Source organism: Molossus molossus, unplaced genomic scaffold (assembly GCF_014108415.1).
Source record: "Molossus molossus isolate mMolMol1 unplaced genomic scaffold, mMolMol1.p scaffold_m16_p_9, whole genome shotgun sequence".
Lineage (NCBI taxonomy): Eukaryota > Metazoa > Chordata > Mammalia > Chiroptera > Molossidae > Molossus > Molossus molossus.
In genome coordinates, this window is record NW_023425403.1 from 98,299,105 (window position 1) to 98,324,228 (window position 25,124).

Here is a 25,124-nt window from a genome sequence, read left to right on the forward strand (position 1 = left end):
ATTTATCAAATGAAGGTGTTACTCATAAAACAGTGCTCGTACAGAGGTATACTTAGTTATTGCTCTTTTTCAAAAGACTATCAAAGCAAGAATAATATCTTTGTTTTTTTCTCACTGGAGGATATTTTTCCAATGATATATTTTTTTTGATCAATGATTCCATTGGTCGAAGTTATAGTCTGGTGAAGGAGGAATGTGAATACAAAGAAAAACAGGGGGATTGAGTTACAATCTCAGGCCCTGGGATAATTTGATAACAGAGACTTGGACCCACCTCAGGCTCATGTTTCCAAACACCATTATTGTCTAGACATTGATCTCAGGTTTTCTGTCTCTTTTCAGCTTTTGTTTGTAGTGGATTTAGAGAGAAGGACCACTGTGGATTGGTTGTTAGTCATCTAGAACTTAGAATGATTAAGAAAGCTACATAAAAATCTATTAGATCCAATTGGGACAAATTTAAATGCCCCTGTAGTGGATTGCCTTTAAATCATTATTGATGATATGCAAATTGTGTTAATCTTGAATATGAAAAGCACTTTTTAGGAGTAAATTAGATGGGTTGGAAGCTCCATTAACTCTTTTCAGAGTACTAGGCTACTATTTAGTTTACCCAAACAGTAATTTACTAAGTTTAGCCTACCCAGACAGTAATTTGCAAAGTAATACCTTGATGATGCTAGAAAGAGTTAATGAAACTTTTGAAGTTACTTTGTATTTTCTTACAGAATCTAATTCAACATTTTCAATGGTTGTACCTGGGGAAAAAGTCTTTACATTGAATGCCTCTTCTAGGAATTTTTGCTACAAGATTTATGCTAGGATCTTTTGTTTTTTATAGTACTCCTGTTCCTGTCCCTCTTTTGCATACTCCTTTTTCTTATTTTATGTGAGTATTCAACAAGGTTCAGACCTGTACTTTATGCTGTTTTTTGGTGGTCTCCTCTCTTTTCACTGGTTTCAGTCAGTTGCTTAGATGCAAACACATGGTTTCTGGAGTTCCATTTAGTTCTTGCTATTTTTGTATTTTCTTTTGAAATTTTTATTTATTGATTGATTTGAGAGAGAGAAACATTGATTTGTTGTTCCACTTATTTATGCATTCTTTGGTTGATTGTTGTATCTGCCCTGACTGGGGATCGAACCCACAGCCTGGCACATTGGGACCATGCTCTAACCAACTGAGCTACCCAGCCAGGGCCAGTTCTTGCTGTCTTGTTCTTCGCCTCTACATCTCCATTTCTCCTGAGCTTTGTTAGTCTTAATTTGTCAACTAGCTGATGACCAAAATGGCTCTCTCACTGGTGCCTTAAACTTATCTTCCTCCCTAAAGCTGGCTTTCCCTCCTGACTTCATTAATTTTTGCATAGCAGCACTACCGAGTTCAATTCCCGGTTAGGGGCATGTTCCTGGGTTGCAGGTTCCATCCCTGGCCCCAGTTGGGGTCGTGTGGGAGGCAGTCATCAATGTGTCTCTCTTGCGTGGATATTTCTCTTTCTCTGTCTCTCTTTCTCTGTCTCTCTCTCTCTCTCTCTCTCTCTCTCTTTCACCCTCCTTCTCTTCCACTCTATCTAAATCAATGGAAAAATATATCATCAGGTGAGGTTTAACAAAACAAAAAACTAAACTAAAAAACAGCACCAACAAGACACAGCCCTTCCCCATTTGTCACTGTATTCAATGAACAATACTTGACAGAATAACCACTGCTGTGCTGTATGTCATTTGAAGAGTCAGTTTCACTACTCATTTTCTACAGTTTACTGTGGGTAGATTTCTGTTCCCCCTTTCTGAATTGTGACCTCTTTTATTCTGTTGTTTCTTTTTACTTGTCATATTCTGGACTCGTTAGAGAATGGTTTTATACCCTGTCAGTCTTGAACCTCTGTCAGCCTAGGATTCGAAACTGAGAAAAATCCGCGTTAGAAATTGCAGGTGAGACCCTACACTGTGATGTTGGGGAAGTGCTGCTGTCAGAGGATTTACCCCGGAACAGAGCCTGGCTCTGCCTGCTGGCTCCTGGGTGAATTTCTTTTTGTTTGGGACTGAAGTCCCAGATACACACATTATAAAAATTACTTAATGAAGATTTTGTAGCTCACCTCTGATCCCTTTGAAAGGGCCCATTCAGCCTGAGAAGGGTATGTGGGCAGACACATCACACTAGTGAACAGGGGCCTTAGCTGCTCCTTGGGATGTGTGCTCCAAGACGGGCTGCATCTAGTCCGCCTTGAATCAGCAAAAGAGACACATGTAAGCTCAAGGGAAGGAAGGGTCTTGGAGGGGCAGGACCCTTCACTAAGGAAAAATGTAGGGTTTTGGCCTCAGCCTTGACTCAGCATGGCCATTACATACCTACATGGGAGACCTTTAAAAATCGTGATTTAGGGCCTCAGATGGTAGGCCGTATTTGATAGATCCTAACTTAGAGGGACACAGTGCAAATTGATAAAAATAGGCTGCATTGGTCTCTGTCAGAAACAGTGTGTGTAGTTGAGTTATGTAAATAGTTCAGATAACAAAGAGATCCTCCCTCTTATTGGGGAGATCTCTGCTTTTTGAGTAGGTGAGAACTCACACAAAGGCTAGTGGCCATGAGGCTTTATCTGAAATGATAGTAAGACTAGCAGTTCTAAATACTTAACAGGGTTATTGTTGGGATTGATTGAGATAATATGTGTGGAAAGATTTTGGACTTCAAAGCATTAATCGCACTTATTTGTAAATTATGGTTTTCCTTCCCTGTGTGATCAGTACTTAACTGGCAGAGAAAGGGCAGTGCATTCCTTCTTACCCCATGCTAGGGGAGATGAATTACTATTGGTTCAGAAAGAAAACAGTGGGGAGATGGACTGAGAAGATAGGCTCTCTTCCTACTCTTTGAGATACTGTGCTGGTACCGTGTTATCTTTAGGAAGAATGAGAACACATAGTGGAAAGGTGGGGGAGGATTAATGATAAGATTATTATTGGAGAAAGGCATGGATTGTCTTTCTCTGACGCTAGTGGGAGTGGGGTCCTTACGGTACTGCTGGAATAACCATTTCTGGAGGCCCCCATGGGAGAATGAGATGTGCTAGATAGCTTTATTTGTGTGGAATTACATCCTTGGGTTTCCAAAGTCCTATTTCCCTTCTTGGAAGATGTGCAGCTATGGATTCAGCAGAGCTAGAAGCAAAGATAGCGTGTCCAGAGTGTCTGTTCCATGTTGGAACTGGGTCCTATTTAGCATTAGGCTAGTTGCAGTCCTTTAGTCCATTGTATGGGGTCCACATGGCTGTGGGCCATGTGCACGAATACAGAGGAGCCAGGAGAGCGTGCCTCCTGCAGCAAGAGTCGCAAGAGTCCTGAAAACACAAGAGAGCAAGAGCACAAAAGAGGGAACTTCTTTATTCTGGAGATTAAATATCTCAAATCTTCCTGCACTTGCATTGGCCACACCTGCTCTGGCCAATGACCTGTTCCCAGGTGTGACTTACAGGCAAGTACCTTCCCTGTGTTACCCAGACTTTACTGGGCATGTGTCTGTTCTTTCCCTGTCCAGTCCCTTCCCCGAGCAATCTGTTGGGAATAGACTTGGGGAGTGTTAAAGGGTAGTTCCTGGCAAAGCTGCACAAATGACATGCCCACAATATTTGGCCTTCCCTTTGCTCCTTTCCAGTTATTAATAACTAGGTTAATTATACCAGAATCAAGATGGCATGGGACAGTGAAAAGAATGGCTGTTCATTTTATAGTTTTTCTTTCCTGAATACCACAGTGCTTAGGTGAGTATGTAGAAATTGAGACTTATCAGTGATCTTTAAAAAGTGGGTGTGACTTACATATGCTGCTGACTTGAAATGTAAAATGTAAGTGTGCTGAAAACAGAGCCTTCCCAGTGAATGTATATTTAAAGTTTTAGTCCTCAAATATAAAATAACTCACAACGACTGTAAGATAGTATTCAGAAAGCTTACATTTCTACGAAGGCACATGAGACCATGAAAAGAAAAAAGGTGTCATGCCCTGACTGGTTTGGCTTAGTGGTTAGAGCATTGGCCTGTGGACTGAAGGGTTCGATTCCCGGTCAAGGGCATGTGCCTGGGTTGCAGGTTCCATCCCTGGCCTGTTTCAGGTCATTTGGGAGCCAATCAATCAAAGTGTCTCTTCATATCAATGTTCCTTCCTCCCCCACTATTTTAAAAAAATCAATGGAAAAATATCCTTGGTGAGAATTAACCAAAACAAAAAAAAGAAATGGTGTCAGGTTTTACTACTACTAATTATTTGTCTGGGTTAGACCAATCCTACTTCATGATCCTGGCCCAGGCTTTTCTGTGGGCTGTTATTAAAAAACCCTTAGGACTCCTGGAAAACAACACCACAGTGCCCATTTGAGAGCAAATTGGTGTTAACTTCTTTTACATGGAAGGATAGATTAATTTTCATGCAAATGAACATTTGGTTCAATTGGCCACTCAAGAGGACTTAAATCAGGTTCTATAACTCTACCAGCCTATATTGCCTTTTTGCTGTATGACAAATGCATAGGCTGAAATTTTCCTCCCTGAACCCTTAGCAGATTCTGTTGTATTAAATAACCACCATGCCATAGAATGAATGCTTCTTTACTTATTTATTGGACTTGCACCCTTTCCCCCTCCCCAAAAAGAAATTATATTGACATAAGGAAAAATATGTCACTGTTTTGTAGCCAGCAGCCCAAGTTGTGAAATAAACATACCTTGAAATGTGGCTTTCATAACTCATGTCTTTTATGGTCTTGCTACTTAAAGCACAATCTATGGACTGGGTTGGTGGCATCAGCATCTATAGGAGCGTGTTAGAACCTTAGGCCTGACGCCAGGCATACTGAATCAGAATCTGCGTTTTGACAAGCCAGGGAGATTCCTATGCATGTTTAAGTACACGAAGCACTGGGTTTTTATGGCACTCATACCATCTCCAAGGTAATAGTTAAGCTTATTGAGTGGAGGTTTTTTTTTCTTCTCTATAAAGCTTGTTTCAAGGATAAACTCTTATATTTTTAGAGGTAGGCCCTAAAGAACAGAAGTCTCAAGTATAGCTGTTTATTGTTGAGGAACATTTTGCCATTTCTAGAAAAGTCTGACTTATTTATTAAACCCTTAATTATTCCATCTCAGTTTTCTGTTTGTACTGCATTTGTACTCTATTTGTTATGCAAAGCTAGTAAGGTGTTCATTTATCTGGCCTCTTAAGAGTATAAAAATCATAACCAAATTCCAAATTTATATTCTATCTCATGTAGATACTGTTGAAGAGAGAAGTCCATTAAACATTTGTATTATCCATATGCCTCCTCTTCCTGCTGTGTCCCTTTTCTCCTGCCTTCATCTTGTGCTTTTCCGTAGAGGGTGTGTGAGGTGTACACGTGGAAAGGTGCTGCACACACGGCAGCTTGAACCTCTTCATTTGTTGCCTGTGCATCCTGCCCTCTCAGCATCTGGATTCAGGCAGCCTGGACCTGATTCCTATCCCTTACTCCTGAAGTGAAGGTGTTAGATTATAACACTCCAGAGGTCCTTACCAGTTCACTTCTACCCTGTCCCAGCCAGCTCTTTATGACTGTGGCCACTTCTGCCCATACTTTTCACAGCCCCTCCTTTCTTTTTTCTTCCTCCACCCTCAACTGCCCTGGCTTCAGCTGAACTCCTCCCACCCTCACCGACCCCCTTAAACTATGGACAAGCACAGAAGTGATCAGTGTGAGGTTTTTGTGCACTATCCATTAACTTTTCAAGGAAGGGGGAGATTCAAGGACTCAGAGGTGAACTTGTGAATTTATTTGAATTTATATTACCGTCTACTTGATGATTGTCCAGTTCTCTTGGGGCTGCTTTAAGCAGAAGATGCTCCTTTATGAAATATTACCTCTCTTTTCCTCTCCATTTTTAGGGAGAAAGGTTCACTAAATCCTTTTCAGATTCAGAGAAATTAGGAAATCTTGGATCATTTTAGTATTGACTAGTGTGCTGTGTGTGTGTGTGTGTGTGTTTGTCAAGTCAGCCGTTGTCTAAGGGGACCTCATTAAGCAGTGCTCTGTAATGGTGACAGGGCAGCTTAAATGTCTAATTAAATATAAATTATCTCAGAGCCAATTGAGTTTCACTTGAAATCCAGTGAAACATCTAATTAAGGAGCAGAGAAGGATCCAAAATACTGACTTTTTTCTTTTTATCTTCACCCAAGGACATTTTTCTGTTTTTGTTCAGATAGAATGGGAGGGAGGGAGGGAGATTGATGTGAAAAGGCCACATCAAGTGGCTGCCTCCCGCACAACCCTAACCGCACAACCCTAACTGCAACTGAGGTACGTGCCCTTAGTGGGAACTGAACCTGGCTCTCTCTAGACTGCAGGCTGACACTAACCGCTGAGCCAAACCAGCCAGGGCCAAAATACTGACTTTTTGTTGTATTATATTGCGGTAGATTTTACTGGAACCCAGAGCATTCTTTATAAAGATTTGAAAAGATAGCAAACAACAACAAACTAAAATCTTCCTATTTTTTTTAATCCTCACCTTGGGGTGAGGGTGGGGGGGGATCAATTGGTTGCCTTTTTCACGTGCCCCAACCAATGATCGAACCCGCAACCCAGGTATGTGCCCTGACCAGGAATGGAACATGCAACCTTTTGGTGCACAGGGCGATGCTCAACCAACTGAGTCACTCCTGCCAGTCAAAAATTTTCCTTTTCTTTACTTGTATAACTAGAACCAGCACCTAGGTTGGGGCATTTAGTAGTTTGTATTACTTATTTATTCCTAGGGTTCAAATTTGAACTTAAAATTTTAAGCACACTACGTAGTGGTAATAGCGTTTCTTTTCAGTATGTGTAATTATCTTGCTAAGCTTTCTCAGGTTACTTAAGTAGAAAACAGTAACATCTTGGAATGATTGAAACACTGGGAGTTCACTATGTTCTAATTAATTGCTCTGTTATATGAGTGACCCAAGGTTTAGTACCTTTCCTTTTTGAGTCTAAGATTTTAAATGGTCTCATTCAAAATGTTTCCTTCTATCTCGCTGCTTCACTAAGACAGAACAGCCCTCCTTGACCAAAATTTGCTTCCTTTATTGAAGATCATTGAATCAGGAGGTAGGGTATAAGGGGAGAAATATTCAGGATTTTTCTAGGCAAGGAGTGGAGATTTCTCAGGGGAGCTCCTTTAGCCTTTTTGTATCCTTATTTGGGCTTTCCTTTTCTCATCATAGCTGCTGGTTGTATTGTTGAGCATGTCATTGTATTACAGTGAGTGCCTAAGGTGTATAAAATACTTAGTACATACTGACTGGGTGAATAAGAAGGAGATACAATTTTAAAAGTCTCTGCATATTCGTGACACGGTTACTGGTGTGGAAATGCATATATACTTTTTAAAATTTAAATTACTTTTCATCCTGGATCCGAGGTCTTCAAGAGCTCCAAAAGAAAGACGTTGCTGCAAAAACACTGAACCTTGCCCTGGTGCACATCAGATGATACAGCTCATAGAGAAGGCCTTTTCCTTTAGTGACGTTTGTGAAATCTTACTTTTGATTAAGTAAAATACATATAGGAACCTCTTTTAAATTTTGTACCACATACGTATATTCCCTTTTCAAAAAATAAATATTAAGGAAAAGAACACATGGTGCCAACTCTTGACTACACTGTGTCACTCTTCTGATCCTGGGCCCCATGAAGGCCTTGATGGCTTTGTACTTACTAAGGGAATACTAGTTTCAGTTACTTAAATTTTTATATTGAAGGTATTAATGAAATGGGATATTTTTGTTATCAATTGCTGAATAACAAAGTCTTGCTAAACTTAGTGGTTTGAAATTACACATAGTCCTTATTTCATAGTTTCTGTGGGTCAGGAATCCTGGGCTCAGCTTAGCTAGGTGGCTGGAGGGGAGGAGATGACATGGCTTGAATATCAGGAGGTGATTGATCCTAGGGATATCTTTGAGGCTAACTGCTGTGCAGGGTCTTCAGTGACTCTGTATCTTTTCAGACTGGCCTTGAGACCTGGGAGATAGAACTACATACAATTCTTCCTGCCCTCTAAGGAAGGAGAAGAAACTATTTCCTGACTCTTCATCCAGTTTTTCAGTGAGATATTTAACACTCATCCCAGGAAATTAAGGGTTGGCAAAAATAACAAAACAGTAGTAAGATTACAAAGTGACTGACCTTCAATGGGTTTCTGCTTTCTCAGTTTATAGAGTGTTTCTTGTCAGCACCACTCTGCTCTCTGTACTTTCCAGTGGACCTGGTTGGCCTGCTGAGTAAGGATAGTACTAGGATTCCTATTCTGGGCCTCTGCTGCCTTGAACTAACCTGGGGCTTCAGTTGCTCAAAATCCTAGTTTTCTTCCATCTAGTTTGCAGTTCTGCTGAGTTTGGCTGCATTGCCAGTGGTAGTTTCTTCGTTTTGTGTGACTTGCCTTCTCCACCTGTGCTACTGTCTGGACCATGTCTGAACCTAGTCATGGTGCTATATGTATGGAAGGTGGGAGCCACTAGGAAACTATCTTCATCACTGCCATCCTTCAGTAGCAAGTTACCAACATGCCTTCTTCCAAAGTATGTGTTCCCTCTTGGATTTCTCAATGCTCCTCCTTCCTCCTTTTGACTTGTGTCTCAGTTGATTTGCAGAGCAGAAATGATGAACTATTGATGAAATCCCTGAGTGGTCATCTCTTTGCTTGGAACTGCCAGTTCTCTTGGCCTCACTCATCCTACATCCATCAGTCATGTTCCATCCGTTTAGAGGTCTTCCCGAACCTATTCATTGTACTTTTTGAAATACCTTGCTTAACACCCAGAAGGGAAGAAAAAGAGGAGAGTAGTCATTAAGTAGAAGAGGATTTTGTTGGCCAACTTGTAAAGTAGAATGTTAAATGAAATTGTCATGTGCCAGGTGAAATGTTCAGTTAGTTAAGGTCTTCCCTACCCCCAATGATTTGATTTTCTTAAAAAAGGAAAAGCTGCACAGAAGGCATTAGTACAGCTCTTGGTATGTTATTTAAACTGGAATGTCATTGCAGCATATCTCCACATCCTTGTGCTTCCATCAGAGCAAGTCTGAGCCAACATAAAGTCAGGGATTTGAGACTGCTGGGATGACTGTGCTGTGCAGATGAAACATTAAACAATCTGCTGGCTTTCTGGAGTTGTGCTGTTTTGCGTTCATCTTTAGAATTTAGTAGTTCTGGTGTGGCCTTTCTATATTTTAGTTCTTTCTGGGCTACCACTTGGAATAGTTTCTATCCTGCAGAGTATTCTTAGGTGTCTCTGTTGCCTCAAAGTTGGTTAAATTACTAAAATGGGTTCCTTGTTTTGTTAAAACAGATTTTTTGTTTACCCAAGTGGGCTTCTTTTTGTCATTGTGTTGGAATAGTCATTCTTGGACAGGAATGATGGCTTTGGGATCTCTGTTATTTTCAGACTTGCTGTAGAGGTGGTAAAATACTACTGTTGTAACTGGGAGGAACTGGGTAAGGGCCACAGTCAGCAGGGAGAGAGAAAAGAGAGGCTGCCGTAGGAAAAAATGGCAGACTTTTACTAAAACTTACTTCTTCATTGCCAGTTACAACAGAAGAGTTAAACCATTGTAACCGTTCAAGTTACAAATATTTGTGTCTTCACATTATTGTTTCCAAGCACCCCTGGGACATCTGTTTCGGGTCTTGTTCAGTTATGCCCTAGTGACCAGCCTGAGAAGTCTTTACAGCTCTTCCTGCTTGACTCCTACCGGTTCAGAACAGCTTTGCTCCTGACACATGGCAACAATGGGAGTCCTGAAAACTGTTCTAGTTTTGACATACAGAAGTGCATTTCCTCTTTCTTTTATTTATTTTTTAATATGTTTTTATTGATTTTTTTAGAGAGAGAGAGGAAAGGAGAAATAGAAACATCAATGTGAGAGATACATTGATCTGCCTCCTGCATGCCCCCTACTGGGAATCGAGCCTGCAATCTGGGCATGTGCCCTGACCAGGAATTGAACCGGGACCTCTCAGTTCATGGGATGATGCTCAGTCCACTGAGCCATACCAGCTGGGCCATTTCCTCTTTCTTAAGTTCAGACAGAGCTACTGTGGTAGCTTTGAAATTTGTTCTGAAACGGAATAAATTTAGAAGATTCTGTTAATCTATTCTGATTAATTTAGGAGGCAGCAGCATTCATTATTTGACTTATGTTCATGCTTAATTAACCAAAGTAGAACGTTTCCTTTTTTTAAACAAATTGAATGCTGTGAGAGTAACAAAGACCAAATATTTTACAACACAGATCCTTGAGTTTGACTCTGAAATACTATATTTTATTTTGTGTCAACTTCCAGTTTTAGTGACACTTAAATACTATTTCTATTATTAGCAAGTTTTTAATTTTAAGTAAATTGAAATGGAAATGCAAGTTGTTTCTAAAAATAATACTGATTATGCTTGTGTGAGATTTTTAAAAAAATTTTATGTCATTGTTGGTGAGGAAGGTCTTGATTGATGAGAAAATACAAGTTTCATGCCAGTCCTTTTTGTTTAGAATTGATGGGAATTGGACTGAACTGTTTATACAAATAGATGGGAATGACATTTCTTTTAGTGTAGAATACTCTTGCAGTCATTTTTTTGTTGCTCTGTTTTGACTGACTGTCCTATGGTCAATTTGCAGTCAGTGGAATTTCTAATCACTGTCTCGTTGACTCAGTTTTTGTTGCTTTTGTGAGAGACCTACCTTTTATTCTATCAAGAAAGGCTCCATTCTGGATTCTCTAGAGAAAATTTGGTTGAGGACTGTGCTCTGATAGGCTGGTGCCTTCTACCAGTGTGGGGTGGGGAGATTATATGCATAACCGAGAAATAAATGTACTGCTTCCCCAGCCCCCTTTTAAATGAGATTTTCTTAGGATGATGACTTTTTGGCTTTGATTAAATTCCCCCCAAAATCTTATATACACTCTTCAAACGTAAAGATGAAGATGTATTCCAAAACTTAATAATGTATATTTTATTTTTTTTAGACTTTGGGATTGCTTCTATTAGTAGAGAGTTTAAAGACCTCATTTTCACTAACTCAGTAGAAAATGTAAAGGTAGTCAGGGAATTTTATTTCACTTGTGACATCACTGGGCTTATTCAGATTCAGTTGAATCAAGGCATGGTAATGCAAGTTGAGGTCCATTCTCCAGATATATCTGACTTTCCTGAGAAGTATATCAGGGAATTACAACCAGAGCCTGTCCTAGGAACGTATGAATCATTTGGAGAGGAAAGGTGAGAGCTTATTAGCCTTCCTTAATCCTCTACTGTCAGTTTCTTTAGGGTAAAACTAACATTTATTTAAATGTAGGATTCTATTTGCCTGAACCCCTAACCTTTTGTTGGTTATGTAATTTGAAGGTTATTTTGAGAAATCACTGTTGCATCCTAAATAAGTTTGTACATTGGTTCTTTCTTGTATGGAAGACCCCATGGTTTACTTGGAGATTGGCCAAGGTAGCAAAGAGGCAGAGACCCATTTCCACAACCAAATCCTGGGCATATTCAAAAGCGGGGAAGAAATACTGTGAATGCCAAAGACTATACTTTAATCGGATGGGCTTCATAATTATGTCTACTTCAGTGAAGACTTCTATTTAATTTGCCTTTCCAGACCGTTTGGTAGAAATTGCAGAGGAGAAATAGCACATCTCAGTTGGCAGTCAGTGGAGCAGACGTGGAAGTGCCAAGTCCTTTGTTTCAAGGTGGCTGTTTTCTTCAAGCATTTGGAGATTTGTTTTTTGTCTGGTGAGCTATACTGTAGGTGCAGGACTGCCTTTGGAACCGTGTCAGTAATTATTATGGTTAGTACCATTTTCTCCTTCCATTCTTGAGTCTTTTTCTTTTAATCTTCATCTGAGGTCATTTTTGCATTTATCTTCAGATAGAGCAGGAGGGAGAGAGAGAGGAAGAGAGAGAGAGAAACATCGATGTGAGAGACACATCGACTGGTTGCCACCCACATGACCCCATCCGGGGCTGGGGACAAACTGCAACTGAGGTACATGCCCTTAGTGGGAACTGAACTTGGGACTCTCTAGTTCGCGGGTGACGCTCTAACCACTGAGCCAAACCAGCCAGGGCCATTCTTGAGTCTTTTAACAAAAGTGACTTTTTATTTGACCAAGGTCCTCAGTCTTGTAGAAGAGATGAAACTTGGATAAGTAAATATTTATTTTATTTTATTTTATTTTATTTTGAGGGGAAGATTGGAAGTTCTTGTAAATAACTGTTTGGCTTACCTGGACATTTCCATCATTTTTGTGTTCCTGCCTCTTGTGGATAACTGACCATTTACTACCTGTTGCATCCTGGAGAACTTCTTACTCTGATCTGCTCTCCCTCTTTTTCTTCATTGTTCTGAACCCTTTTTAGGCAGAGGAGGTTCAGGCAGGTACATGTGCTTTTGGCAGGGAGGTGATTGAAAAAAATATGAAATAATGAGCCCTTCTGACTTCGGATTCAGCAGTTTAGCATTGGTGCAGTAGGTGGAGTTATTCTTGGAGTCCCAGTTTGAAGATTGCTGTGCAGAAACCCATCTGTGCTGCTGGTTGCCAACATTTCTGGTACAAATATTGTCATTTGCTCTTGAGGCAATCTGTTATTTCAGTCCTAGATGCAGTTTTGTAATATGCTGGGTAAAATAGTAAAGAAAAAAATATCTTAAGTGGTGGTATAATGTTCAGTTTCAAAACACTTTAGCAGTGTTTCTAGTAGAGGATTGTTCAGCGTCTCCTTGCCTCCTTTCCTTGGCTGTAAACATAATCTAAACTAATTTTTACTCACTTGCTTTGGCCACGGTTTCCTTGTACTGACTCTGCACCCACCCAAGAGAAAAATGGAGGGATAATTAGAAGGCTGAAGTAATAATATTTCTTTTTTAAAAAACACACATTTTATTGATTTTAGAGAGAGAGGAAGGGAGAGGGAGAAGAAGAAACATCATTGTAAGACAGAAACATTGACTCCATGCACCCCAAACCCAGCGACTGAACCTGCAGCCTGGGCATGTGCCCTGAATAGGAATCAAGCAGGCAACTTTTCGGTACATGGGACGATGCTCCAACCAACAGAGCCACACAGGCCAGGGCAGTAATATTTCTTTAAAATTGCACCCTGTGCCCTGGCCAGTTTGGCTCAGTAGTTAGAGTGTCAGCCTTCAGACTGAGGGGGTCTTGGGTTCGGTTCCCAATCAAGGGAACGGCACATACCTGGGTTGCAGGTTCAGTCCCCGGCCCTGGTTGAGGTTGTGCGGGAGGCAACCAATCAATGTGTCTTTCTCACATCAATGTTTGTCTCTCCCTTTCACACTATGTGAAAATCAATGGAAGAATATCCGTAGGTGAGGATTAAAAAATAAAGTGGCCTTGCAGACACCGTCGTACCGGAACCGCTCAAGCCTAGCCATGGTGAACCCCATCATGTACTTCGACATCGCCGTCGATGGCGATCCGTTGGGCCGCGTCACCTTCGAGCTGTTTGCGGACAAAGTTCCAAAGACGGCAGAAAACTTTCATGCTCTGAGCACTGGGGAGAAAGGATTTGGTTATAAAGGTTCCTCCTTTCACAGAATTATTCCAGGATTTATGTGCCAGGGTGGTGACTTCACACGTCATAATGGCACAGGCGGCAAGTCCATCTGTGGGGAGAAATTTGAAGATGAGAATTTCATCCTGAAGCACACGGGTCCTGGCATCTTGTCCATGGCAAATGCTGGACCCAACACAAACGGTTCCCAGTTTTTCATCTGCACTGCCAAGACTGAGTGGTTGGATGGCAAGCACGTGGTCTTCGGCCAGGTGAAAGATGGCATGGATATTGTGACAACCATGGAGAGCTTTGGGTCCAGGAATGGCAAGACCAGCAAAAAGGTCACCATTGCTGACTGTGGACAACTCTCATAAATTTGACTTGTGTTTTATCTTAACTACCAGACCATTCCTTCTGTAGCTCAGGAGAGCCACCCCTTCGCGCCCATCTGCTTGGAATGTCTATCACATTCATGCTCTTGCCGCAGTTCGTGAGTTCCATACTTTCTTTACTCTTTTCAAGTCTAGCTGGATTGCAGAGTTAAGTTTATGATTATGAAACAAAAACTAAAAATTTGTTTATTTGTCAATAAATAAATAAAGTAAAATAAAATAATAAAATAAATAGAATAAAATAGCACCCTGCATGTGGGAGGCAACTAATTGATGTTATTCACATTGATGCCTCTCTTTCTCCCTATTCCTCACTTTATTTATTTATGTATCTTTTATACTTACCCGAAGACATTTTTTTCCATATTTTGTTCAGATAGAGTGGGAGGGAGAGAGAGGAAGGAAGAGAGAGAGAAACATTGATGTGAAAGGGACACATTGACTGGTTGCCACCCGCATGACCCAATCAGGGCCAGGGACAAACTGCAACGGAGGTAAATGCCCTTAGCAGGAACCGAACCTGGTCTCTCTGGACCGCAGGCCCACGCTCTAACCGCTGAGTCAAACCGGCCAGGGCCCCATTCCTCACTTTAAAATCAATGAAAAAAAACCCCCACAAAATTTATTTTAAAAAGTATTGTACTCTGAAGAGTTAGTATACCATGTTCTTCTATCTGTTGATAAGCAAGTAACTGGCTCAGAAGTTACCATGGTTTTAAAAAAGTTGTCTAACATAGTACTACCCAACCTTTCTCATCCTGCAGCCTTCCCTGTTTCAGGTAGTGAGAGTCACTTCTACCATGCAGGGAACCTCTGCTGCTTGTGCAGAAGTAGGGGCTCCCTGAAGGTTATGGGATATCTCCAGAAACCTTGGGGGTGGAGCTTTGCTACTGTTTTATTGGGCTTTGTCATGAAGCCTTTCCTAGAGAGGGAAAGCTTGTCCTTTAGGAAGTTGTACATTTCTTTCTGTTTCTGTGGCTTTTTCATTTCCCCCCAGTCTAATGCATAGAAAGAAATCCATTTTACAGTATGACTCATATACTTGTGCACGTGATACAAGTTTTACAAAATACTTTTATGTGAGGTATGCTCTATTTTATTTTTTTAAAAATACTGGTCTCGGCTCTGTAGTTTGACTCATTATTTTAAGGATTGTGATCCAGAGTTTTTAGCCTGAGGGCTTTCCCATATTTTTTTTAGACCGTCATATCATGGCAACAGCCTGGGAGTTAGACAAGAAGAGGAGGATACACCCACGTATAGAAGATGGGCCCACAAACGTGAACTAGAGAGGAGGGAATTCACAGTTCACTTGGACACACGAAGGATTTGGGCTGAACTAAGAATAGCCCCTTCTTTGGATTGGTCTCCAACATGGAAATAGTTCAAAGCTGTGTACTAAATTAAACCTTTTCAAAAGATGTTTAGTGTGAGGTGACAGACTATTAGCCAGGATAGTTTTGATTTAGCTGAACATCTTTGTCATTTAGATTTTGCTTTCAACCCTTGAAAACTTGGCAGCTGCTTGGATCCAGTTTGCTGAATGGTGTTGTGTGCTCCCTTCCTTCTCCATTAACCTGAGGCAGGCTCATTCCTGCTGCAGGCGTGTCCCTCCAACTGCATGCTGTATTGGCCTGTTGGTATCTGGAGCATTGGTCTTGTGAAGACTCCATTGTGAAGTTGGCTGTGTGTGTATCTAAAGGAAATGCTATATATTAAAGGGGAAAGCGGGGGAGGAAAAATTCCAGGAAATTGAAAGGTGAGGTTGACACATCCTCATTCACTAATGATGCTTTTGTTTTTCTTTCTGAAAAGCAACGATGATTTAAAAATTGATTTCAAAACAAACTGTGTTTTTCCATAACTTTATAATTATTGTTTTAAAAAAATGTTTTTCTTGATTTTAGGGAGGGAGGGAGGAAGGGGGGTGGGGAGAGAGAGAGAGAGAGAGAGAGAGATAAACATAGATGGGCTGATCCCTCACCCCTGCATGCACCCACCCTGACCCAACTGACTGGGACTGAGCCACAACCTGGGCATGTGCCCTAACTGGGATTCAAACCTGCGACCCCTCAGTGCACTAGTTGATGCTCAAGCAACTGAACTACACTTGCCAGAGCTATAATTATTTTAAACATACTTTCTTAACCATTTATGAAAGAACATCATGCTAGAAAGTTGCCTTTTATTGTATGGTGTTAATGACCCCAAATACCACTAACACAGCGTTTCTCGAGATACTTTTGAGAATATTCTGGGACTTCACTCTTCTCCTGTTGAATCAGAATCTATATGAAATAACACAGTTGAGCCTTTTTTTTTTTTAGAATATTAGAACTAAAAGTAATGTTGAACATGAAGATATTCCAGGTGTTCCCAAACCAGCTGATCCTCAATATCATGACTGTTTCATACAGACCTCAGGGCCCACCACTCTATACCTTTTGAGTCTTAATCTTGAGCCAAGGGCTTTAGGGTTTTGTTTTCAACAAGCTGCCTAGAAGATTCCAGTCATTAGTCTGGACTAGTAACCACTCATTTATTCAAACTCAGGGAAGAGAAATTGATTTGATGTGCATGGTTATTGGACTAGATAACAGCAGATTAAGAAATCCTCTTCTGATATCTATTGATTTATTCAAATAATATTTATATCTCAGATATTGACTAGGTAGGTAAGTGTGGGCAGTTTTGAGATGAGCGAGCAGGGTCTCTGCCCTTGAGGAGCACAAATTGTTACCCATCCTTTCTCAAAGGGTGAGGTTGGGGGTGGTGGTGACATGAGAATCATTTGGGGAGCTTTTTGAAACTGGGTACAGTGCTATTCCAACGGTCAGATGGGCCTGTGCCTGTGTGGTAGAGTCAGGAAGTAGAGTGCCTGCTCTCCTCCTTCCCTCACTGACTGTTGGCCATCCGCCTTTTGTTTTTCTCACAACTTTATGAAATATCCCAAACATCCAGAGAGCACAGAGGCTAATATAGTTAGTACCCACAAGCCACCCCACAGTTTTAACAAATACTACCCATCTTGCTGCAATTCCAAAGGTAGTTACTAATTCCAGAGTTGGTGTGTTGGAGGGCTCCTTTCCTTTGAGACTTCTGCTCCCTGGCTGGGCTAATATATTAGGGTTGGGTCCATAAACCCTAAGCAGTAACTTTCCCCTTCAAAATTTACATAAGTATTGTCAATTAATGTAGGTAACATCTGCAACATTTAAGTCAGCATTATGTTTTGGAGATTTATCTATTGTGTTTTTATGTGATGTGACATGGCCCCATATGTAACAGTAAAATCAGGAAATTGAAGCCAGACAACTTGAAAACTTTCTTAATGGGGGAAAATGCAAGAAGAAGTGGGTGTGAGAGCGTTTCTGTTGAATTTTTAATATAGGACATTGTCATTTTGGGGGAAGAAAGCTGATTTGAATCATGCCTATTTTTAAACAGTCCATTATCAGTTGAATGAGAATTAATTGCATGTTGTATAAAAGAAAATTTAATTGTTTTTATTTATGATGGGTGTAGTTTATTGCAGTTTGGTCCAAACAGGTGAAAGTTAAGATTTGTGGCATAAAACAGGAAGCAGATGGGGGCTAATTAAAGTTCTGTTGATGATAAAAGGATGACTGATCAAGGAGCAGGTGGTTTCCTAATTTAAACACAATTTGTACTATGTGTGAGCAGCTCTCTGCAAGTTTTTATGCTTATCTTTCAAAGGTGAAAGAGTATGTTTCAGCAACAGTGTGAATGTGTTCTGTATTTTTTTTTTTTAATTTTTATTGATTTTTTTGGTTACAGATGTTTCTCCTTTTTTACCACATTGGCACCCTCCTCCCCACCCCACCCCCGCCCCGTCCCCAGCTTTGTTGTCCATGTCCATTGGTCATGCATACATGCATATAAGTTCTGTGGTTTAGCTCCTCCCACCCCCCACCCCCTCTTCTGAGGGATGTCAGTCTGTGCCCTACTTCCATATTCTACCGTATTCCTCAGACTGTTATGTTCATTATATTCCGTATATAAGTAAGATCATGTGGTATTTGTCTTTTTCTGCTTGGCTTATTTCACTTAGGATAATACTTTCCAGGTCCCTCCATGTCGTCTCAAAGGATAAGAGATCTTTCTTTCTTACCGCTGCATAGTACTCCATTGTGTATATGTACCACTGCTTTTTTATCCATTCGTCTACTGATGGACACTTGGGCTGTTTCCAGATCTTAGCAATTGTAAATAGTGCTGCTATGAACATGGGAGTACATATATTCTTCCTGATTGGTGTTTCAGGCTTCTTAGGGTATATTCCTAGAAGTGGGATCACTGGGTCAAATGGAAGTTCAATTTTTAATTTTTTGAGGTAACACCATATTGTTTTCCATAGTGGCTGCACCAGTCTGCATTCCCACCAGCAGTGTACTAGAGTCCCCTTTTCTCCACACCCTTGCCAACACTTGTTTGATGATTTGTTGATGGCGGCCATTCTGACAGGTGTGAGGTGATACCTCATTGTTGTTTTAATTTGCATCTCTCTGATGATTAGTGATGTTGAGCATTTCTTCATATGTCTCTTGGCCATTTGTATGTCCTGTTTGGAGAGGTGTCTATTCAGGTCCTCTGCCCATTTTTTAATTGTGTTCTTTGTCTTCCTTTTGTTGAGTTGTATGGGCACGCTATATATATTGGAAATTAATCCCTTATCTGATATATTATTGGCAATGATGTTCTCCCATACAGTGGGTTGCCTTTCCATTTTGGTGGTTGTTTCTTTTTCTGTGCAGAAGCTTTTTAGTTCGATGTAGTCCCATGTGTTCATTTTTTCCTTTGTTTCTGTTGCCTTAGGTGATGTATCAGTGAAAATTCTGCTCCGTATGATGTCCAAAATTTTGTTGCCTACATTTTCTTCTAGAATTTTTATGGATTCACGGGTCACATTTAAATCTTTTATCCATTTTGAGTTTATTTTTGTGTGGTGTAAGTTGATGGTCTAGTTTCATTTTTTTTTTTTCATGTAGCTGTCCAATTTTCCCAACACTATTTATTAAAGAGGCTGTCTTTACTCCACTGTATGCTCTCGCCACCTTTGTCAAATATTAATTGAGCATATTGCCTTGGGTCCATTTCTGGGTTTTCAGTTCTGTTCCACTGGTCTATATGCCTGTTCTTGTGCCAGTACCAGGCTGTTTTGATTACAGTGGCTTTGTAGTATAACCTGATATCTGGTATTGTGATCCCACCTACTTTGTCCTTCTTTTTCAAAATTGCTGTAGCTATTCACGGACTTTTTTGGTTCCATATGAACTTTTGAAGTATTTGTTCTAGTTCTGTGAAATATGTCGTTGGTATTTTGATGGGGATTGCATTGAATCTATAGATTGCTTTGGGTAGTATGGACATTTTAATAATGTTAATTCTTCCAATCCATGAACAAGGTATGTGCTTCCACTTTTTTTTTATATCTTCCTCTATTTCTTTTTTCAATGTTCTGTAATTTTCTGCAAATAAGTCCTTTACTTTTTTGTGTTCTGTTTTTGTTCACCTTTTTGCCTTCAAGCAGTGTCTCTTCAGGGTTTATCCAAGATAAGGGGAGGGATCACAAAACCAGTTAAGATTTTAATAGTGCTCCATCTACTTTAGAAACCTATTATGCCCTGGAAAAGCCTAAATCTCTTTCTGCATTCTTAAAGCAAGTGCCCAAACATTTTATTTTATTTGTATTTTTTCTGTTTCTTCCAATACTTTCTCCTGATGAATTTTGAAATGTTGGTGCACAGGCCATAACCCATGAAGGCCCACGTCTGCCTGACTGAAGTGCTTTATATATATGTGTACAGGGGCGTGCTAAGAGGTTCTATGGAAACGACCTGAAATGAAGTGTCTGAGCTTCTGGCTGAACTTCTTTTGCTTGGGTTTTGCCCTGGGTGGCTTTCACTTTCAAATGACAGCATCTTTTGTTGCTACTGCTAATAATGGCTGGATAAACATTAAGACCAAGTGCCCCAAATGTGTTTTGCCCAACAAACATACCAGCACTTTTGGAATTTGTGCAGGGAGGTGACATGGGGTTTGCCTTGCCTGCAGTCAAAGGCAAGATATTTGCTTGGCATTTTGTATGGTATAAGGGCTTTGTGTGATTATCTCATTTTATCCTTATAAAAGCCCTTTGAAGTGGCAACTGTTACCTCCATTTTATGGATGAGGCAAATAAAGCATGGGGAGGTTAAGTGAGTCAGGCAACCTCACACATTTGCTAAGTGTTAGGGCTGGGTTTGAATCCAGGTTTGTCTGAAAACAAACACATGTTCCTCTGCTGCTATACTCTGTCTTGTATAAAACTATTATAAAATTATTGTTTTTTTGCTTCCTGATTAAGGAAAGTGTGCTATCGTTTCCTGGAAAAACAAAAATCTTAGGATATAGTTTGAACTTCATCTTATTTGATTATGCATATATTTATATGTGTGTATGTATATCATATGGTACAGGTCCTGGCACTCAGTAGGAAATCAGTTTTATTATTTTAATGGATGCATGAAAGAAGAACAGGCGTAGATTTTTTTTGTTTGTTCTCCCAAATGAAATAGCTTCATTTTGATTATAAAAGTCATACATGCTCTTTTTCGACAACAGCAAAAAGGACAACATGCAAAGATGAACTACAAAGTGAAAATTCCCATTACCTTCACCTCTCAGAGACATCATTATATTCATTAGGATTGTCTTGTAAAAGAAATGACAGACCACATAGACCTCTTGTAACTGGTAATAAAGGGCACCATTTATATTAGCTACAAACAGTCTACACTAGAGATTTCGGGGGCATCATAATTGGCATTCATTGTCAAATGTTGTATAGAAACTTTCCAATCCTACGTGCTATTTTTGCCCAACTTGGTTCCATAGTAGTTCTACTCATTATACAAATGAGGAGATTCCTCATCCCTCAGATTCTATTTGTATGACCCCAGAACTTGTCCGCTGACTCACATCGTGGATTTTACAGTGTGAGGGGTGGTGTCACAGCCAAAGCTAGAGTATTTTCCTGACATAGAAGAAGTCTCAAGATTCTTAAGTCATTTTTCCCATTCTGTTGTTTTCTAAGCAAATACACCTACCACATTCTTCCGGTATCTTGCTTGCCTTCCTCCCTCTCACAGAAGCATTTAGGGAGGTGGCCCTGGAGGATCCTTATCATCATGTTATTGTCAGCAATTCAAAAGGAGCTTAATGAGGTAGGGATTTTAATCAGAACACAAAAAGTTCTCAATCAACTGGATCACAGTTCTAGGACCAGTTGTCAGTGTTACTAGGTCAAGATCCATGGACTGTATCCTGAGTGACAAGGATGAACTTAAGAATTTGGACCCAGAACAGTATGCTGCCACATCTTTGCAGGTGTTTGACAAGGCACGTTTCCTGAGTGAGACCGTGTGCATCAACACCCTTCTTCCCAGCTTTTCATATTTAATATTGAACTTCACTTGCATTTGTTTCTCTCAGATTGGCTGATGATGGTGGATGGGAAAGGGAGGTTGGTGGTAAAGGTACAATTGGCAGATTCGGAATGCATTCCATTAATCACCTCTCTTTCCTTTTAGCAGAAGCAGAATTTCTTAACAAACCTCTTTTATTTTGAAGTAAATTGTTCCAACCAGGCATAAATGATAGATTATATTTTTGCATTGAAATCACAAACCAAGAAAGCAAGTCCAACTTCTTAGAACGGATACTGGACATTATACATGGTGATTTTTCTTTTTAATTCTCTCTCCTTTCCTAAAGGAACTACCTGCTTTCCTCTTTACCTAAGCTGAGCTGTTCCAAGAGTTGAATGTAGTTTATAAGTTTACATACAGTATTTTAAAATCCAGAAGATTGCTTTGTTTGGTTTTATGTGTTTTGGTGGGAGAATAAAATGATCTCAGGAGGAATGGGGTTGGAGAAAGTGCTATGAAATAGATGGGAAAGCTAATGACCTCAGGTGTGATTCCCTCAGCATCTCTTCCTCAGCTGTCCTCCAGAAAAGCGATCAAAAGTGACCTACCTTTTTTTTTTTTTTATCCTCACCCGAGGATACTTTTCCATTTTTTTGTACAGATAGAGTGGGAGGGAGAGAGAGGAAGGGAGAGAGAGAGAGAGAAACATCGACGTGAAGGGACACATCGAGTGGCTGCCACCCGCATGACCAACCAGGGCCGGGGACAAACTGCAACCGAGGTACATGCCCTTAGCGGGAACCAAACCCGGGTCTCTCCGGACCGCAGGCCAACGCTCTAACCGCTGAGCCAAACTGGCCAGGGCAAAAGTGACCTGCCTTTTACAAAATGTTTAGACCATCTGCTATTCTTTCTTTCTTTGGTAATAACTTGTGACTTTTAAACTTGGTTGTAATTTGCACAGCACTGATATATGTTGTGACAGAAGGGAAAGAAGATAGAGGCCAGGGTGTCTAGGCCTGAAGAAAAAAGGTGAGGGTAGGGTTTATATACCAGTCGTGTGCTTTTCAAAAATCAAATTCTGATGGGATAATCAACCATTAAAAATTAAGTTTCCAAGATTTAGACCTGTTTTCTCTCTCCCTCTCTCTCTCTCTCCCTCTCTCTCTCCCTCTCCCTCTCTCTCCCTCTCTCTCTCTCTCTCTCTCTCTCTCTGTGGGGGGGTGGGGTGGTGGTTGGGGTGGTGGTGGTGGTGGTGGAGAGAATGTTGTATATGGAAGTATATGAAATGTCATCTCAGTTTATCTTCACTCCAGGGAGGTCGAGCCATGAGTCATTCTTGGTCCAGGATCTTATAACACCTACCAGAGTACTGATTACTCGACTAACTCATGAGTAATTTGTTGTATGTACCTTTATCCATATTTCTTTTGAACAGTGCATGGCTACGTTGCAGGGCATTATTTCCTTTAACTTCCCTTTAGCTGTTTTGAAAAAACCTGAAAATGTTATGGTTGAGCCTAGACAATGACCTCAAGAAACAAAAATAAACTTTTCAAAAAGTAGAACCGAATTTGGTTGCCAAATGTTGTAAATGATGGATAAAGTGTGAAAAAACACTAGACTGCACAAAGGGAGAGTTTTAAAATATGTTTTAGAAACAAATGATCAGTGCTTCAGTATCCTGCCTTCCTCTGACTGTAAAAAAAATCAGAGATTATGCCATGAGTTTCTAAACAACCAGGTAGTAGTCAAGTCATGAGACAAAAGCAGACAGCTGCTTCAGTAGAAAACCCTGTGATTTTCGGAGGGGTAGATAAAAATTTCTCGAGGCTGCCCTCACCAAATCAAGTTCTCTATAAAAGCTACAGTAACATCCTGTTGAGGGGATGGAACCAAGGACACCTCTGGGTGGCAAGAACCAGACCAAAAAAGATGGCACCTCCTGTAGATGCTTTTGCTTTTCAACAAAAATTTATTTGAACAATAATAATACAGATGCCCACACTTTAAAATTTTTGAATAATCAAAAATACCTGCTTTCCAAGCAGAGTGCAAACTCTCCTTTCCCGCCATCTCATGGGAAGACAGGTAGGTGTTTTCCTCTGGGTTCTAGGCTATAACTTCATTCTGATCTTCCAGTAGCTTTCCTGTGGGTGGCATGCAGGATAGAATAAATGCCCAACCATGATTTTTCAGGCTCCCTCCCACCATATTTCCCCCACTTTCTATGTCTGAATTCAATTACAGTCATACTTACCTCTTCTTTCTTCTCTAGACATGTCTTGTTAGTGCTTTTAAAACATTTTTCCACAAACACTAACAGCTAATCTTTATTGGGCACTCTCCACACCGAACATTTAGTTCAGTGATTCAATAAGGTAAATATTCTAAAGTTGCATGCTACTCCAGCTTAATTTATAGCTACTTTGAGGACTAAAATGGTTTTTTTGGGGGTTTTTTTGGGAGGTTTCTTTCAGGACTAAAATGTTTATCCATTATATTTAATATATTGTCTTAATGAATTATTTGATGGAAATGTGTCATGGACTAAAAAAAATGATTGAAATATAAAACATCTTATTTGGCGGGGAGGGGGCGGGGGAGGTTAGGACTGCACTAACGAATGATTGTTTCAGACTTTCCATCACAATCTTATCTAGGTTTTCAGAATTCAACTAAATTTCTTTTTTTAGTGATAAAAAAATGAAAACAGTAAAATGATATTAAACACTGCTCATAGTTTCCATATCTTCGATAATGGGGCTAACAGCGTCTAGAAAACCTTGCTTTTTGTTCCAGAATATCAAGAATTTCTAGAATTTTCTTATATACTTGAAGTTTTTAGCATCTTTTACATTTTTAATATGCATCTGTAGTTTCCAAACACATCCACATTTAATCTTCACAATAATTCTTTGCGTTATATGGTGGTAAACATAATCTAACTTGCTCAGATTCACACATAGAATAAATGACCTAACTTGGACAGAAGACAAGCCTGGGAAGACCCTTAATACTGAACTGTATTGACAAATGCATAAGATTAAGAAAGTGGAGAAAAGGTATCTGTAAATGTACAGATTGCACACATTGTAGTTGAAATTGTAGCTGTGGTTCAGGGTATCCTTGAATGCAGCAGCTTGGAAGAGATGCAAAACAATTTGTACTGTGTGCAAGAATCCAGCCACAATGATTACTGTTCACAGCTCCTTTTTGGAGGAAAGTCAGAGTGATAACACGGAAAACAGTGACCACGAAAGGAATTTTATGTGTACCACCACTAACTATGGGCTTGAATGAGAAGTTCTAACTTTCCATTGGTTTGAATCCTAAAAAATGGTTATTTAATTGTGTATTCATGTTTCTTTTGCTAGTTTCCCTCTAAGTATTTAAGATAGATAGAGCTAACTGTACAAAATTCTCTTTTTCAACCCAAAACAAATGCCTTTGTATGCATGCAACCAATGCATTTAAACATGATGTTCATAAATACCAAAACTAGATGTGAGATTATTGTCTTTGGAGATTTATAAACAAAGTCTTGTACTTTTATTTAAAAATAAAAAAAATAAGTCTTGCCCTGGCCAGTTTGGCTCAGCGGTTAGAGCTTCGGCCTGCGGTTCAGAGAGACCCGGATTCGGTTCCCGCTAAGGGCACGTACCTCGGTTGCAGTTTGTCCCCGGCCCTGGTTGGGTCGTGTGGGTGGCAGCCACTC

At 40.2% G+C, this 25,124-nt stretch overlaps 2 protein-coding genes across 2 annotated transcripts in view; both read left to right on the forward strand.

Moving 5' to 3' along the window:
• FOXO1 (forkhead box O1) overlaps window positions 1-25,124 on the forward strand; it is a 104,661-nt gene that overhangs the window by 65,391 nt on the left and 14,146 nt on the right. The window lies entirely within an intron of this gene.
• Window positions 13,427-14,148, forward strand: LOC118622709 (peptidyl-prolyl cis-trans isomerase A-like). The gene has a single exon (XM_036250156.1). The coding sequence runs from the start codon at window positions 13,461-13,463 to the stop codon at window positions 13,956-13,958; it is 498 nt and encodes a 165-aa protein (XP_036106049.1). The 5' UTR covers window positions 13,427-13,460; the 3' UTR covers window positions 13,959-14,148.

What these genes read in the sequence shown, in the direction of transcription:
- LOC118622709 (XM_036250156.1), top strand. Translation starts at nt 13,461, where the DNA reads ATGGTGAACCCCATCATGTACTTCGACATCGCCGTCGATGGCGATCCG.